This window comes from Empidonax traillii, unplaced genomic scaffold, assembly GCF_003031625.1.
Source record: "Empidonax traillii isolate 1590-97213 ecotype Southwest subspecies unplaced genomic scaffold, ASM303162v1 scaffold1005:size266651, whole genome shotgun sequence".
Taxonomy (NCBI): Eukaryota; Metazoa; Chordata; class Aves; order Passeriformes; family Tyrannidae; genus Empidonax; species Empidonax traillii.
The window spans coordinates 194192-211053 of NW_020956198.1; the positions used below are offsets into that span (position 1 = coordinate 194192).

The following is a 16862-nucleotide window of genomic DNA, read 5'->3' on the forward strand; positions in this document are numbered from 1 at the left end:
CTTTTTTTACAAAGTAAGTTTTACAGGTAAGTTTTATATTTTTTGGAGGATGTGTCATTTGCTACAGCCAAGATTGTTATAGCAGAACACTAGGAATAAAAACTGCTGAGTTTTGTATAGACTTAACCCAACTTTTTATTTCTGGCTTTTGTCACCAGCTCTCTTCCTACCCGTTACTGCTACCTTACATCAACAGCTCAGTTCCACAGTGACTGAATCTGAAAAGGAAAACAAAGCACCAGGTTAAAGGATGATGCAATAAATCAAGACTGAGAAAAAAAAAGTGAAAAAGAAAAGCTTCCACAATAAGGAAGGCAACTACAGAACATCAGAAATGAACACAATTCCCAAGTAATAGCTCAAGCCAGTCTTTACAAACACACTCACTGAAGGGCTCTACTAACAGACACCACCCCACTGACCAGCTCAGTGCGCTGTCACAATCCAATTAACCAGGTAAAAAGCTGTGACGTCCCAACAACAGACCTGAGCTCCTTCAAAGAACCCGTGGGCAGCTCATCTGAAACAAGCAGAGAGCAGAAGGGCTGTGCATTTGATACAACCATCACTTCATTCCAGTGAAAGGAATCAAAAGGTTGCTTGAGGTAAAATAACGTAGTGCCAACTGTCCTGTAACGGCAGCACGGGAGTCCCAGCCCAGCCACACTCACAGCAAAGAATTTCTTCTTAACATCCCATCTAACCCTGCCCTCTGTCAGCACAAAGTCCTTCTCCCTTGTCCTGCCACTCCATGCCCTTGTCCAAAGCCCCTCTCCAGCTCTCTTGGAGCTCCTTTAGGTAGTGGAAGGGAATTGTAGAAGCATTAAAAATAACTTGCTGCAGGTGTCAATGCAGAGAGGACAAACCCAGAGACAGGGATGGTTGGAGCCACTGCCTGTTTTTCTAGCTGTGTTATTCATAATAAAGCTACTACCAAAGAGGCATCTGGCTGCCTCTCAGCCAATGTCAGAATTAACAAACCCTGAACTGCACCAAATTTCATGTGCCAAATAACAGAAAAATACTTATTTTTGCCAAACAAGGCACAGTCTCAATAAAAACTGTTGGGGCACTAAAGCAATTGAAAAGTAGATTTAGTGCTGCAATATACTCTTCAGCCAAGGAAAAAAAAAAACACTAACAAACCCTAACAGAAACAATGAAGCCAAATGCTGTCAATAATTTTTTGGCATTCATAAAACACTGAAGACAATCTTTGCATTACTGCAAACAAAAAAACCCTATCACCTTGCAACATATTCAGACCTCGAATTCAAGTCAATCCTCATACAGTACCACTCAAAAACTGACACGGATTTGACACTTATGGATTAGGCCCTTATTACAAATTTTATGGGAGTGGAAATAAAGCCTTTAAGTTAAAACAAGGGAGATTTACTTTGCTCCTGCATACCCTGTGAACCTTTGAAAGCTGAATAGAGGAATAAGCAAAAGCTTCCAACTACGAGTCTACAGTTGAGCACCATGTCTGCCACTTAGAGCAAGAGTCCAAAAAAATAAAATATATTCAAGAGGGGTTACAGACAAGGGACATATTTTCCTTTTTTTTCTTTTTGTGCTTGCAGTTCACACATGCCAGTGTGAGCATTTAAGGGCATTAGCAGATGCAGCATAACTGGCAGGAGTGCTTGGCCATTCTCCTTCCCATCATGAAACAGCCCTATCTCTTCCCTGAAAAGGCTCCCAGCTAAGCACAGCCGAAGATAAGGCAGTTTAACAAGTAGGCCATTTCCTCCAGCAGAGCTTCCCCGATAACAGATGAACATGGCACGAATGTTTAACTTACTCTAAAGCAGACATGACATACATAAAACACCAGGCATTAAGTACTGCCTTTCCTAGGGATGCTCTTACTTACTATTCCCCACAACTGCTCCTGATCTCCTCAGCTTATCAGCAGTACCCCTAGACAGGTAACAAATCCAGAATATAGAGCAGGTGTAAGTGCAACTGCTTCTCAAAGCTCCCCTCTGGGTTTAAGAGCTCACCAATTCTCATTCTCCACACAGTGTGGCACTAGAACCAAAAAATCCTGACACAGTTTGAAGGTGCTGGAAGAGCTCTGTGCAGGGCCAGGCAGCCCAGGCAGAGTTTGGTAGCTTGGACTCAGCACCCCACAAACAGAGCTATAAAGCTTTTGAACTCGAGGTGTTTTCTAGGAGTAGTTCAGCAGTTCCACATTCAAGACAAGAGGCACAGTTGGATCCAAACAGACCAGCTGTGCACATCACGTGCAAAACTTTATCAAAGATTTACTACCAACAGGGGAAACTGAAAAACTGGGATGGGTTTCTTCTGCTAAGAAATTTGCTCACACTAAAAGCTTAAAGCTTTCATTTGCCTACTGCATTCAACCTCATATCCACTAGCTGTGACTGCCACGCCCATCTCCAGCTGTTTTCTCATTTCCTCGTTGCCACTTATAAGACTGCCACTGAAATCAAACAAAAAAAGTCAAATGTACTACTTTCAAACATTTCTTACAGTTTTAAATTAAAAACGGTAGTCTCATTAATCTACTATTAAGCAATCCCTCTGAAAAATATTTCAGCTTCTCAAAGGGAGTAAGGAAAAGGACAAGCAAGAAACCTAGAAGAGTGAACTTCATCACCAGTTAATTAATGCTTGTGCTTTTTCTGTGCATGAAAAGGGGCCTGTCAAGGGAAAGAAGCCCCAAGAAATACCTAAAACAGCTACAGGAGTGACAGCTGCAATTGCAAACGTAGAGTTGCAGAAGGAAGGTTTCCTTAAGGACTGACCCTGTGAAGGGAGAAGACAGCCAGCTTTGGGAGTGCAGGTGGAGATTACCTAACCAAGATGTCTGTGCTGGCAGGTTGGTCTCTCTAAATAGGGTAATAAGTACATTCTTCCAGAGAGTGATTCAAAGCTTTTAAGTGGATCCCTGCACTAAATTACCATCCAGAGAAACCCACCTTTCTCCCCAGTGACCAGGCAGGGGAGCAGGTTCTCAGCTTGTGAAATAGTTCCATGACCCCTGCAGGACAGGAATACACAGCACTTGCTGCCCAAAGAACTGCTCTCACCTCTTCCCTTCCTTCACACTGACAGAACAATTCACTCACCATAATGAACTAATTCCAGCCGAAAACTAATGCAGGGAGAACAGGTAATTATGTAAGAACACCTCTGGTTCCTGATCCAATACCCCACACAAATTGCTGAGGCAGAGGTAAGGGAACAGGTTTGGAGTGCCAGGGCCACTCAGGCTGCAGTGCCATCTTAAAGATGTCAGCAAACCACAGCACCAGAAATCTGCATCCCATGTGCTTAGGTGGCCACACTGAGCTGTGCCTCTCCACTCAGTGCCATCCTGCCATCCACCCAGTACACACCACAGTGAGACTGCTTTCCCTCAAGCATCCTGCTACTCTCTGGGTCACAGCCAATTTCTGGGCACCTTCCTGCCTAAATTTCATACTATTTTGTCCAGTCCTTTTACTTATGCTTATGCAAAGGCAGCACACATTGGCCCAGATGATTTCAGAAGTGCTCTTTATCTTCCACCCTTACAAACTCCCAAGAGCACAGACAAAGATGTCCTGGCTACAGGAAATTCATGCAAGACATGAAAACGGAGGATTTATCCAGGGTCCCTGAGTCAGACAGAAGGAAACTCAATTCCCTGTCTTTCCTCAGCTGTTTGCAGAACAAGCTCCCTGTTAATCCTTGCACCTGACAGAGGCAGAAGGCCCCAGAACCCAGAACTAATATTGCTAATTCTACTGTAATAAGCTGCAGCCTGCAGTGGAGAGAAAAGCAAATACAATAATGCCACTGCTTGGAACTTGCACTGCAAAGAAAAATAAATAATTAAAATAATAAATCACTGCAGTTACTGACAGTAAATCCCACACACATTCTCACATCACCTGGGCTAACCTGTAACTTGACCAGGAAAGCCTTGATGAAGAAAGCAGACTGGTGGAAGCATTTCAGCTTTATTTCTTGTATGGCAATTTTTTTCCTTTAGAATTGGAGAATTAAAGGTCTATTGAGAGGGTAGTAGGGACAAAAACAGTGAGTAGTCTTGTTCTTAAGCCTTGTTCGTTCTTCCTTAATTTCTCCTTCCATTCCTAATATTCTTCTAAATTTTAGCTTTAATTTTTCACTCTTTCTTCCAATAACTGCTAGTGCAAACTCACTAGATGAGTCCAGGTCTTCAGTCATTCTGAGAAGCCTTTACTGAAAGCTGGGAAAAGTGAATGAAATATTGTTATATCAATCTTTTTTTTTTAAAAAAAAATTTCCCTTTTTAACATATTAAGGAAGGTATCATGTTTTGCTAACAACCTGACAGCTCTTTGCAGAAGGACAAACAAACATGCAATTTAATCAGGTGTAAAATACAGAAAGATTTACACTTTGAAAGTAGCAGTCACAGGAATTCCCTTTTAGCTGATGTTAGATCCTAAAACTAATCAGTCCCTCCCTTCTGCAGCTCTCCATAATGCAAAGGTGATGAAGGAGCTCATGAAAGACCACCAGAATACCTGAAGGACGATTTCAGGTTAGAGCAGCCTGTAAAATCCCTTGCCACAAAAAGTCTAATATTGTAGGCAGGTACTGGAAAACATTGTTAGTTTTATCAACAAGTATTTGTGGTCATTTCTGCCATCACAGAATAATTCAGGCTTTCATTGAGGCTATTAGCAAACTGCTAACAGCAAAACAGCTGCTTCTTCAAAATCAGGGTGAGCAGAGCAGGATTCCTTGGCCATCTGATACAGCATTGCATGATATCAGAGTGGCAACACCAGCCACTCCCACACCTGAAAAAAAAAAGACCTGTGCAACAAGTTTCATGGCATTCTGGAGACTTCATAATAAGTATTTGGATTTTGTTTTCCTCTAAGGCTTCCTCTAGATTAACAAGTATCCAAGAGCGAACTCTTGGGGGACAGCTATTTCTTTTATCTCTGTGCAAGTATCCATTAAGTAATGATACTCTGCCTGGACAAGTGGATTCAGGCTTCAAATTGGAGGAGCAGGAAGTGCTTATCCCTGGAATGGTAACGTGGGTCCCATGCTATGAACAACAGCTGCCCATGCAGTGACTATTATTTCACCTCACAAATCACACCCTGATGCACACCAGGAAGCCTGAAGTCAGTGCTAGTTAATTTAATGTCAGGTTGTCAAACATAGAGGTGCACTTTGCTGCTCTTGCAGCAGGGACAGGAAATTCCAGGAGAGTTTTGAAAGCACCTGTGGCAGGAGGGTGGTGGACAAGACAAACTCCCAGAGCCTAAATTAAAACATCCTTGTTTTTGACTCACAGATCACAGAAGAGCTAATCTGAATTAGTAAGTGTTGAATGAAAAAGAGAATTAAACCAAGGTGAACCCTTTAAAGTGACCCTCATGCTGAAATTCTAAGTAGTTTCATTATCTTATACACACAGGTAATTCATTTGGACTCATATTCCAAATATTCTCATATACTGAGCCCTGAAAGTGCCATTACAATCAACTGTCAAAGCAGATGAAGGAAAAAAAAAAAAACCAATACTCCAGAAAGGCACTCGACCTTGGAGGAAGAAAATCTCTGCACTAGGAAGGAGCAAGGTCTCATTTTCAGACGCAGAGTCAGAGAAGCCCTCCATGCCTTTAAACTGCCCAATCATTCCCTCCCATCACCCAACTATTCCTCATGTCAGCACAAGCACTTTTAAGACTGCAGCCACTGGTCAGGAAACTAATCTAGGCCAGAATTCACCCAGCCAAAAAGATACTTATTTCCATCCAGACCAGGCCTCTGCTGTGCCCAAACACTCAGGCCAGCCAAAAGAGAAGCACGACAAGAGGGTTTTCTTCCAGCACAGTGTTAAGCTCTAAGTTCAGGAAACTACTGCCTCAGCATGGAACACATACCACACTTTAAAACCCCTTAATTTACATTTATGTTCTTGTTGCTTCTGCACTTCTGCCTGGACTGATTTGCTCTCTTCATGCTGGCTATTCTTCATGCAGCTCTTGAGGTCAGAACACCCTCTGGAACAGAACAGATGAGTCGTACTAGTGAAACTACGTAAAAGAGAAAGGGAAAGGAGAAAGGGGGAGTAAAAGGACTGTGTGAATGTTTATTGCTTGTTTAACAGCAAATGTGTAGCCCCACACCTCTAACAGCAGCAGCATTGATAACTACTTATCAAAAAAGCCATAAATAAAACCAAAATTTGTTCAGCTTTAATACTTTTCACCAGCAAGACTGAACTCATTTTGCAAGCTCCTCTCTCTACCTGCCCTCAAATTCTGAATTCAGGATTCAGAGTTCTTACAGCCTAAAGCTCTGGATGCCTCACATCACATTAAGAGTGCAATGTGACATTTCAGAGCTGGCTATGCCTTCTTCAGATGGTCTTTTTTTCCTGTGCTGTGGAATAGCAAACCACACACCAAAGGAGCTTTTATTGTTAAAGAGGTGTAAATTAAAGCAAATGTAACTCCTTACACACTGTCAATGCAGCAAGAAACCCTATCAATAGGCAAAATCAGATCCAACAATTCTAACCTTGCTACCCTGAGGAAGAGCAGCCTCTGCTCACTGAACTTTGTTACCAATTAAGAGCTTCAAATATTCACGTTCACAGAACTACAATATTTATAAGACAGCACATTATTTCTCACCCTGCAGCCCTCAGTATGCACACGTGCTAAAAACCCAAGGAATGGTAAGGGAGTCCGCAAGAGTAATTCTTAAGTGGGGCACATCTTGCTGCACTCAGTGATGTGAGTGAAGCAGTGCTGGATTTCATACCAGTCCTACACCCTCTGAACTGAAGTACTTCCCTTCCCAGGTTCCTCTGTCATTTATTTAGCACAAGGCACTCAAGTCTGGGTCCTGGCTGCATTTTTTTACTTGGCAAGTCTATTTTTAATTGTTTATCAGCTTCAGAGGGCACTATTTACAAGAGGTTTGTTGGACCTGTGGGTGCTGCTCGGTGATAGTGAGCTTTTAAAACATCCTTGCAATTGATGTTTTTTTATTTAACACTAACTCTGTAAAAATCACAAATGCTACACACAACCCCTGACCAGGAAAGGGGATGCTCAGAGAATACACAGGGTGTGCTCCACTGCCAAGGGCACATTAAGACTGCTGATGCAAGCTGCATTCTTGCCAGGTTCTGTGCTCTGCAACCCTGGAGAACACCACCATTTCCTAAAACTCACAAACTTGTCAATTAACGCAGAGAAACCTCAAGAGTGAAGGACCTCTGCATTCAGAAGACACTTGATACAAAACGAACACCTCCCACATGGAATTCTATCATCTCAGATGTTTTGTCACACACCAGGACAACAGGGAACAGTGAATTGAATGGAAGCATCTTCTAATCTACTGCTGCTCTTTTACCCTAACTTTGAAATTTTGAATCAAGAAATAGTTTCTTCTATTTTTCAAGCCCAGTGTTCTGCTTCACAAGTGACTTAACCGTGGAGAGATCTGTTTTGAGTGAGATTGTACCCAAACTCTAAGCATAAAATACCTTGCACGAATTTACATTCCATCAGATCTCTGACACATGGGCAGGGTTTGATAAGCTTGAAGGAAAACTGGCATAAGCTGGAAATTTTAAGTGTCCAAATGTCCATTGCTGAGCTTAGAACACACAAAGAACATCAGAAGGCTGCCAGAGTCATGAGGTGGCTGGAGAAAGAACACGACCTACACAGCACAACGACACGGCTGTGGGAAGACCAGGGGGGATCCTGCTGATACCTTCAACAAGAGAGCAAAGAGAAGATGAAACCATCCTCTTGGAAGCAGACAAGTGAAAGGACAAGAGAAAAGCTGCAACAATGAGGGGTCAAACATAGGAGCAGGTTGCTCAGAGATGCTGGGAGAATGAAAATATTTACTAAATACAACCCTAAACAACCTCATCTAAATCAGTGCCGGCCCTGCACTGAGCCAGGGGTTCAACAAGGGCACCACAAGAACTCCCTTCTAACCCAAGTTATTTTACCATTCTCCAGCACTGTATCAAATGAAGGATACACTTAAACTTCAAACACAACACAGAGAGGTTTTTTTCCATCTATGCAGTTCTAACTAATGATGCTCTTAGGACTGAGATTTACTGGTCTCAGCATTCGCTTCCACACAAGTTCTCTAGAGGCCCTGGAACAGGGCACTTCTAACCAGGAAGAGCCAGACTCATAACTCTTAGCAGGACAAACATTTGAGTGCCATCTCCCTTCTTTGAATCTGGTGGAGCTGGAGAAAACATCCCTAAGGATTTTTTTTTTGCACAAGCCACTCAAAGCAGACGTCTCCAAAAACATTACAAGATGTCATGTCAGCCAAGTGAGACATCTAAATATTTGATGGTCTGTTCCATCACACCGTCATGGAAGCTGATAAATTCTTCTTCATGTAGGTCAAAACACTGGCAGAACAGGGAGAGGATGCAGCTGCTTCAACAGGACAGAACACTACAGGAGCAAAGTATAAAACACTCTGGGCTTAAATAATGCTCCAAGTAGCTCAGAGGAGGCAGGAGTGAAAACAGCAGCCACTCCTCAGCAGGAAGGAGAGGAGAGCATTAATATGGGAGGTAGGCAAGGATCAAGTAATCAATGAGTACCTTTTGAGTATTCAGTATTGCCACAGGAAGCGATAAATCTCTCTTCAAAGATCAGAAGTGGCAGTAAGTGATATACTCAGCAGGAATGCTGGATAACACTAACTTCATCCATCCTCCAAAAAGAAAAGAAGAGAAGAAAGGTTTTAATAATCTGATAAGCTTTGACTGAAGCTACTAGCCTTCAAAAATTTGTCTTTTCTTTTTTTTTTTTTTCCAACCTATAATCTGGGAACTCCTGAGGTGCCTCTAAGGGGTTCTCCTGCAGTACATAGTGGGAAAACAAAACTGTAGTTTAGATGGCACCTCCACTGCAAACAGTTTAGTACACAGGAGAAAGCCACTGTTTCAAATTTAATAGTGTTAACTTATGTCATAGAATCACACAGCCAAAAACAGGAGGGCATTTTCAATTCAGTAGCATTTCCTGCTTTCATTTCAAATCTTTGGACGTTAGAAGTGTTTTCAATGGAAGAGCTTTGCAAATCGAATACGAGGGGACAGAGAAACTATCCAAGAAGATGCAGCAATTGGCCAAAAATCACTGCTGTTTCTACTGCAGTGAAAGGCTCTTCCAGGAGCCAGTCCAGAGCCACGAAGCCTCTTTCAACGTTAAACAATGGGAGAATTCAATTCCCTGGACAGTGATTTTAAACAAACAGCAAAGTTTGCTGCTCCACTTCAAAAGAGTCAGAAATGTTTGCAAATATCCAAATGCTGCCCTCACTACTTGTGGTCTCAGCCTCCTTCCCAGAAAGCCTTTACTCACCCCCAGAGTACTTTGGGGCACGGTTCCACAAAGGCTCAAATCAAACTCAGAGCTGCATTTTTTCCACATCCACTTACATCCAGTTGCCCCCACGAAGCAAATTCAGCTGACCATCACCTGGCGACACAACTGCCAGCACACACAGAGAAGGAGATGGGGTCACAGTAATCCTGATGCAAGCCAACCTTATTTTTCAGGGAAGCCATGACTTTCACATCCCTAAACGCTGTGGTGTCATTCACAACACGACAAAACCTGTCAATTCACTTGCACAGCTTTTATCGGCAGGCTGAGAAAAATGGAAAAAAATTTCCTTTGTCCACCATGAACATAAAAAAAAAGCTCTACAAGGACAGACGAGTGTCCCTTCAGTCCAGCAGTCTGACTCCAAGAGCTCAAGCAGGAAGTGCTCTGTAGGGAGAGTAATCAGTAATGTCTGTGTTTTACCACCCTTATCCCAACACCCAGCCATGGGACTAGGGATCTTTGCCTCTGGACCTGCTGATCCCTTTCTGAAGCTAAAGTGCCTCCAAAATCTCTTTCCACAACAGGTTTCCCATCAGCTGTGGTGTATTTACCCCATTTCTTCCTCCTGCAAGCTACAGGTTGACCACAAGACTCATGGTATCTACCCAAGCAGTTGGCCTTGTGTGAGCACTGGGAACCACAGCACAGCAGCCAGACTGGGCACAGACAGAGTTCTGCCAAGAGCTCAAGTGGCAGCAGCAGAGCCACACCATTCCCCATTTACAAACAGCCAGGAAAAACCAGAACTGCCAAACTCGAGCATCGGGTGCTTAAGGTGTAACTACCACCCAGAGCAGCACGTGGATGATACGCAAATCCTGTCGCTCAGAATTCTCAAGCTTAAATATCCCTTTCCCACCTTTTTAACGTAGGTAAGACATGAAAAATAGTTTAGCTTCCAGCAATCTCCACCTAGATAGAGATGCTTAGTCCACCATCAGGCTATTTATTCACTCTAACATTCTAGAGAGCTTAGAAAGTGTCAAACGCTTGTGTCGAATCTCCACACGATACATTACCATAACTCAAAGTTATTGTGTTGTTTACTCCTTCTTCCACAGTTTTATGCTCCCTAATTTCATTCCTGATTAAGTCAGTATTTTACTCAGCATCCAATTTAAAACGAGCATCACTGCAGATAAAACAATTCCACACAATACATACAAATGCAATATATAAAGCACGAGTCGATAAATAACTTTATGGAATACAATTTCATGGAGCTATATTTTCTTTAGTGCATTCCATAAAAATCACCTTGCTTCACCTTCTGAGCATTTTCCAGGCTCTGAACAGGGAAGGAAGAACTCCTCTGGAGATACAGGCTTGGGACAGGCTGGCTGGGCAGCAGTGCCAAGGTTTTTTCCAGCAGCTGGATGTGAGCCAGCAGCAGGCCCGGGCAGCAGGGAAGTAACATTTACCCTTCCAACAGCTCCCCAAACATCATTTGACACACCTCCTGTATATATACGAGTATCTGCTTGCTTTCCCCTGTTCAGAGGATTGTACTGGCTTGATCATGTTCTGGATTGATAAGGAAAAGTCCTAAATCTATTACTGTTCAAAGAGGGAAGCTGGTCCAAGAAGAGGAGGTGCTACTCATCCTTTTTCTTTAGCAGCTGTCATTTGATCACCAAGCCTGACCTCTTCTGAGTGACAATTCTCTAAATGTATATGAAACAAAAGAAGTTCAGCACCTTGCAGAGGCTGAAGCAATTTTCAGATTTTTTTTCCCCCCACTATCTTGATTCAAAGATGTTAAGAGATTTAAAAAATACAGGACTGCTCTTCATATCATAGTCCAATAGTTAATCACGTTCCCTGTGAAAAGCATAAATCTTTTAATTTAAACTTATCAGGCTACAAATTCTTTTTGTGTTTGTCAGCAAAACAAGCTCACTAATACCCAGTATTATTTTGTCAGGGATGTACCTGAGGACTCTTATCAAGTCACCTCTTAGTTTTGCTGAGACCTTGTACATTAAATCATTAACATTTCACTGCATGGCACTACAGGTTAGTTTTCTGACAAACTGGAGATGAACCCCCTTGCAGACTAATTTTTGGTTGGTTGGTTGGGGGTTTTCTTGTGTGTGTGTGTGCTGAGGCCAGAATGATACACAATATTTTGGGAATGACTTCCTCCCACCCCACACAGGCAAGAACACATCTCTACTTACTCCACTAACGCATTTCAGAACTACATTAGGTTCACTGTCACAGCATCACCTTGGAAACTCACGTTTATGCTGCTTATCCAGTGTCTTGATTTAAATTCAGCTGGAATGTCCTATTCCCAGGTGCAGAGCTTCACACGCAGCAGCCTCAGGACACACATACCTGACTGGACCTACTTCACCTGACAGTAACAGTGGTGCTCGCTGACTGTCCCTGAACCACGAGCTTATCGTGAAAAAGTTTTGAGAGACATTTTGCACCCACAAAAATCACTAAACAAATTGTGACGAGCAATTACCCGGTTCTGCTGAATATCCATGGAAACTATTCACTCTTGTAAACCCCTGAATTCAGAATAATCCTGAACTAAATGGCATTCACTGATATTCAGTACTAATATTAATATACAGCAAGGTCCTCAACATCAAGTCCTTTAACAAAGTCAAATAATAAGCCTAACAAGCTCTTGCTTTCTTAAAGCCTTATTTACTAGGATTAATACTTTTCTGTCCTTATTAACTACATTCTGTACTTAAAAATCAATGGGAGAGCTGGTAATAACGTGAACTACATGTGCATTAACACACACAGAGCTTCCCAAATACCCAAGGTAGCCTGGGCACCTGCCAGCCCATATCACTACCTGCCACAGTCATCCATTTCATCTCCTTTTAGCACTGACACATCAGTACTTCTCTCACCTCCTGGAATTTCCCTAATGTTCCAAAAGTGCACTGACTAAAAAAATATTCCTTTCAGTGTTACAGCCAGGGATATTCCAGTGGTCAAAAATTACACTGGCCAAGGCAAAAGTCTCTCTCACCTCCCAGTGTATTCTTGCTGGGGGAGGGAGTTTAGATGGTTTTTATGTTGAGTCTTGGCTTGTGCTTGGTTTTTTGTTTGCTTGTTTAAAGAAACAAACAAACACCACAGAGAAATTTCAGAAGACCAATTTAATTCTAAATACCTGAGAGACGGCATAAGGGTTACTCTGACATCCCAGTTAAGGTAAATAAATTTTTTATATAAATAGGACCAAGCTATTCTCTCCTCTACTTTAAAGATAGCTACTTTCCCTGATGATGTCTGAGAGATATACAGGCTTGTAATGATGATGCATATTAATACAGACAGATGTGTATGTCACACTCCCAACAATCTGTGATTTGCCTTCTGTTTTGCTGGAATTTGACTAATTCAACGATGTCAATAATTTTTGTCTTTTACATTACGGGGTGGGGGAAAAAATTTTCAGCATAAGCTGGACTTGCCTTTACATCTGAGTGAAGCTTTTCAGTAAACCTCATCTAACGACTCAAAACTTCACCTGTAGGGATAGTCAGAGAATAATTCTTCGAGAGTCCATCCTATCACAGATGTCCCCTAAGCCAACGCACGTTATCTGCGCCATTCTCATGAGCTGTCTCTGCACTACTTCTGTTTTCACCTGTTAAGAACCACAGTGAAAAGAAATTAGATTTTACAGTTTCCAAGCTTTTGTAATACTGAGGAAAACTTCACTTTAGCTGTAATTTAGACATTAGACACCCACATTGAGCTGTTCAGTCTACAGTTACCTGAATGTTAACACGACCTGAAACATAAAACTCCCTACCTACCTTATGTTTATTCTACTCTTCTTCTCGAGGTTGTTTTTGTTAATCAGAAAAAACAGATCACTCAGCTGAGCAGCAGCAATTTAGTTTTCAACAGGGTGTTTTAAAAGAAATTCAAATATCCCTCAGCACAAAAAAAAAAGCAACACCTTCAGTTATAGTCAGGAGAGGACAAAGATTCTTTCTAAGTTTCGGTAAAAAAACTTAAAAGAACAAGAGCCATGTATGCTCTGAACCAGTTTTATGAACACTAAATATAACAAATAAAAGTGGAATTTCCTGGATCTGTGTGTGTCTCTAAGACCACGCAGCGTTACAGAGCAGCAGAGCCTGACACTGCATTGACATTTCAAGGTTTAGTGCAACAAAGAGCGAACTGGGCATCTGAACCAGAGCCAAACGGATGAACAGGGGTTTACAGTTAAGCAAACAAATCAGTACAGTTCAGTGAGTGAACACACACAAAAAACAACCACCAGTCAGAACTCTGGGTTTCTTTCAGCTCCAGTCAGTGTCCTCATGTGTGCAGGTGAAGTGGTGGCTGCTCTTCCTACGTGTATTTCTAGAGCACATATGAGCAGAGGAGGGAGCAGCATTTGTGATCCTAATGCTCTCCTAATCCCTCGAGAATTCCCTCTCTGGTGAAGAAGGGGTAAGAGAAGCAAGAGTTGCCAGGATGGGGAAAGTAAGGAGTTTTTATGCAAATGTAATCACTATGTAGAATATATCTGAAATAGCTAACGTACAACAAGCTGTTCAGACAGAGCAGGAAGAGCTATCCAGAGGTCAGAGCTCTGCACAGCTTTGTGATAAAAGTGATGCAGAACCTGTTGAAGTATGAGGGGCATGAGGGAACAGGCTGGTTCTGCTCCAAGAGCAGATAAGCCTAATAAAGCTCAAGATCCAGCTTCCAAAAACCTTCATTAGAAAACCAGAAGTTCTTGGACATGAAGCCCTAAGGGGAGGAGAAGAAATTAAATTCCAGAGTAGGTTCTACACAAAAATTCCTAAGCAAGTCAGTAACGACATATAATTAGATTTTTCATATAAATGCTGAATAGAGACAAGAATAACACAGGTCAGCTTCTGGCGTTCTCAAGACACGGCACTGGGAGCGCAGCAGGCGGGTATCAACCTGCAGCCAGCGGAGCTGGTGAGGATGCACACAAATTAGCTACAGCTCGCAGTCAAGATCCAGCCTGCTCACACGAAAAGCAGCTCTTGAAATAGCTCTTTCCCTCAGTAACGCTGCAGGCACGAGGCACCAGCAAACTTAACGCTGTAGTGGCAGTTCCCCAAGCTCTGCCTCAACTGGACGAGAGGCGCTGCATTATTCTCACCTGCAAGGCCACTGGAAGCTGCAAGAACTCGAGTTTTGTGCCCTTTGCTCGGATATTACTCCTCAAAAATATCCCACAAAGCTTCATGAGTTTCAATGAAGCCACATTCTGCATTCTAATAACCTCTCATGTATGGCATTAAAACTGAGCTAGCTTTATACATCCAGAAGAAAAACAAAATGGAAGTAAAAACCCATCAACCTAGGAAGAAAAAAAAAAGGCAAAGCAAAAATTGCTTTGTCTTTACACTAAAATTGCTGCTTCCTTCAGTTCTAGTGATGTTTTCTGTACTCGAGCAACGTGTTAGGGACTATTTAAGTAAGAACAGCTTGAAAACAGCATGGGAGTTATTTCTTATGCCCAATGGACTCCTGCAAATTCAACAGGCTCTGCAGAAGGTGAATAAACTGGAGAACTTAAGACAATATTTACACACTTCCTGCACTGAAACAAAAACCAGATACGCTGGAAGTGGTAAACAGTATTTTAGATGCTTCTAATGACACCTCTGGAGTTTATTACCAGAATTCGGTAACCGGCAGGAGATGAGGAACAGCCATGCATGTATTTAAGTGGGGGAGGGCTGGGTAAAAAAAATAGGAAGTCACAAACAGGAAAGCGAGCTCATTCTCACCAACAGGCAAGTGCTGAGGATTACACTGAACAGAGAAGGATCCACTCAACATGACAAAACCCTGCTATCGAAGTCATTTCACAAAGCTAAGGCAAGGCCAAACCCGATACCATATAAATACATATTCTGAAGAAATCTAAAGTTGATGTAGAGAACAAAAAGCCGAGTGTTTGGACACAGAGCATGTGCGGTTTCCTCCTCTGCATCACAAAAAGAATCGGGTTTTGTGCTTCTCCCCCATTCCTCCCCCCCCACCACCAAGCAGCACAGCCCCATGGAAGGGAGGGAATAACGCCGTGCTTTCGCCATGGGATTTCGGGCTCCATCCCTGGGCAAGCGCCCGGCTGCGAAGGCCCGGGAGGTTCCCGGCGTGTCGGGCAGCCAGGCCAAGTCCCAGCAAGTGACACAGCTGGCTGGGTGGCAGCCCAAGTGCTCCCGATAGCAGCCTGAAGCCCCGTGGGGACCCCGGGCCCGGGGTGGGGTGGTGGCGACCGGCCGAGCTGGAGGATGGATGGATGGGATGGGGTGGAGGGGGGGGGGTGGAAGGCAGAGAACGGCGGTGCCGCCGCTGCCCGGGGGGCGCGGGGGGGCCGCCGGCCGGTCACCGCGGCGAGAGCGGGCGCCCCCCAGCCGTGCCCGCCCCGGTGCTGCTGCATGGCGCTGCTCAGCCTGCCTTGCAGAGGGAGCTCGAGTCCCGCTCTGCGCCTCGCAGCGCCTCTCACTCCGCCGCACACGCCAGCGCAGCGAGGCGGCGGCCGGCGGGAGCGGGGCACGCAGGCGGCCCCGCGGGCAGCGCCCGGCCGGACACCGCGGCAGGAGGCGGGCAGAGGGCGCGGGGCGCCGGGCCGAGCCCCGCGGAGGTGCGAGGAGGGTGGGGGGGGAAGCGGCGGCGGCGGGGCGGGAGGGGAGCGGGCCCAGCGCGGCGCGGCGGGGGAGGGGAAGGAAGGGACGTGCGGGACGGGAAGGGAAGGGGGGGGGGGGGGGGGGGGGGGGGGGGGGGGGGGGGGGGGGGGGGGGGGGGGGGGGGGGGGGGGGGGGGGGGGGGGGGGGGGGGGGGGGGGGGGGGGGGCGGTAATGGGGCGGTTAATCAGCGCCGGTGGCGCGGCGGAGGAGACAAAGGAAAAGAAAATGGAGTCGGGGCCGGCGGGTGGCGACGGCCGCGCCAGGGAAGGAGGGAGGGCGAGCGGGCGGCCCGGGCGGTGCCGCAGCCCAGCGCCGCGCTGTGGGGGAATGGCGGCGGTGGCGGCGGCGGCGCGGGGACGGTAGAGGGAGACAAAGCCCCCCTTGCTGCCCCGGCGGCGGCCGCTGCGGGGCCCCAGCCGCGCCGGAGCCCCATCGTGACACCTAGAGGCCGGAGAACGCGACTGCAAACCCCCCGCCGCCGCCGCTTACCTGCGCCCCGCGCCCCGCCGAGCTCCCTCCGGCCGCCGGGCCCCGCCGCCGCCCCGCGCCGCCCGCGGGCCCCCCCGCGCGGGAGGAGCCGCCGCGCCCCGCACGCCCCGCCGCGGCCGCCGCCGCTGTTTAAAGCGCCCCGGCACCAGCCCCGCGGTTTAATCGCTCCACAGTCGCTTTCGGACACAAAATGGCGGCGGGCGGGGCGCAGTGCGCACGCGCCACCCAGCGCGGCTCTGCCGCGGCCGCCGGGCCCGGGCGGGAGGGCGGGGGGGGG

The 16862-nt window shown here is 45.5% G+C and overlaps 1 protein-coding gene across 10 annotated transcripts in view; it reads right to left on the reverse strand.

The window, feature by feature from the left end:
• Window positions 1-16627, reverse strand: part of CTCF (CCCTC-binding factor) — a 30093-nt gene extending 13466 nt beyond the window's left edge. For 2 of the 10 annotated variants that reach the window (XM_027904059.1, XM_027904056.1), the window contains exons 1-4: window positions 12931-13204; window positions 11123-11246; window positions 8633-8745; window positions 5938-6032 (exon numbers count right to left, since the gene is read on the reverse strand). In XM_027904059.1, coding sequence (XP_027759860.1) covers window positions 5938-5991 — 54 coding nt within the window. In that variant the 5' untranslated portion in view covers window positions 5992-6032; window positions 8633-8745; window positions 11123-11246; window positions 12931-13204. Of the gene's footprint in view, window positions 1-5912; window positions 6033-8632; window positions 8746-11122; window positions 11247-12930; window positions 13205-16585 lie in introns of those variants that run through there. The other 8 variants (XM_027904061.1, XM_027904060.1, XM_027904058.1 and 5 more) reach the window with 7 other exon arrangements.
• Between the last annotated feature and the right edge of the window lie 235 nt (window positions 16628-16862).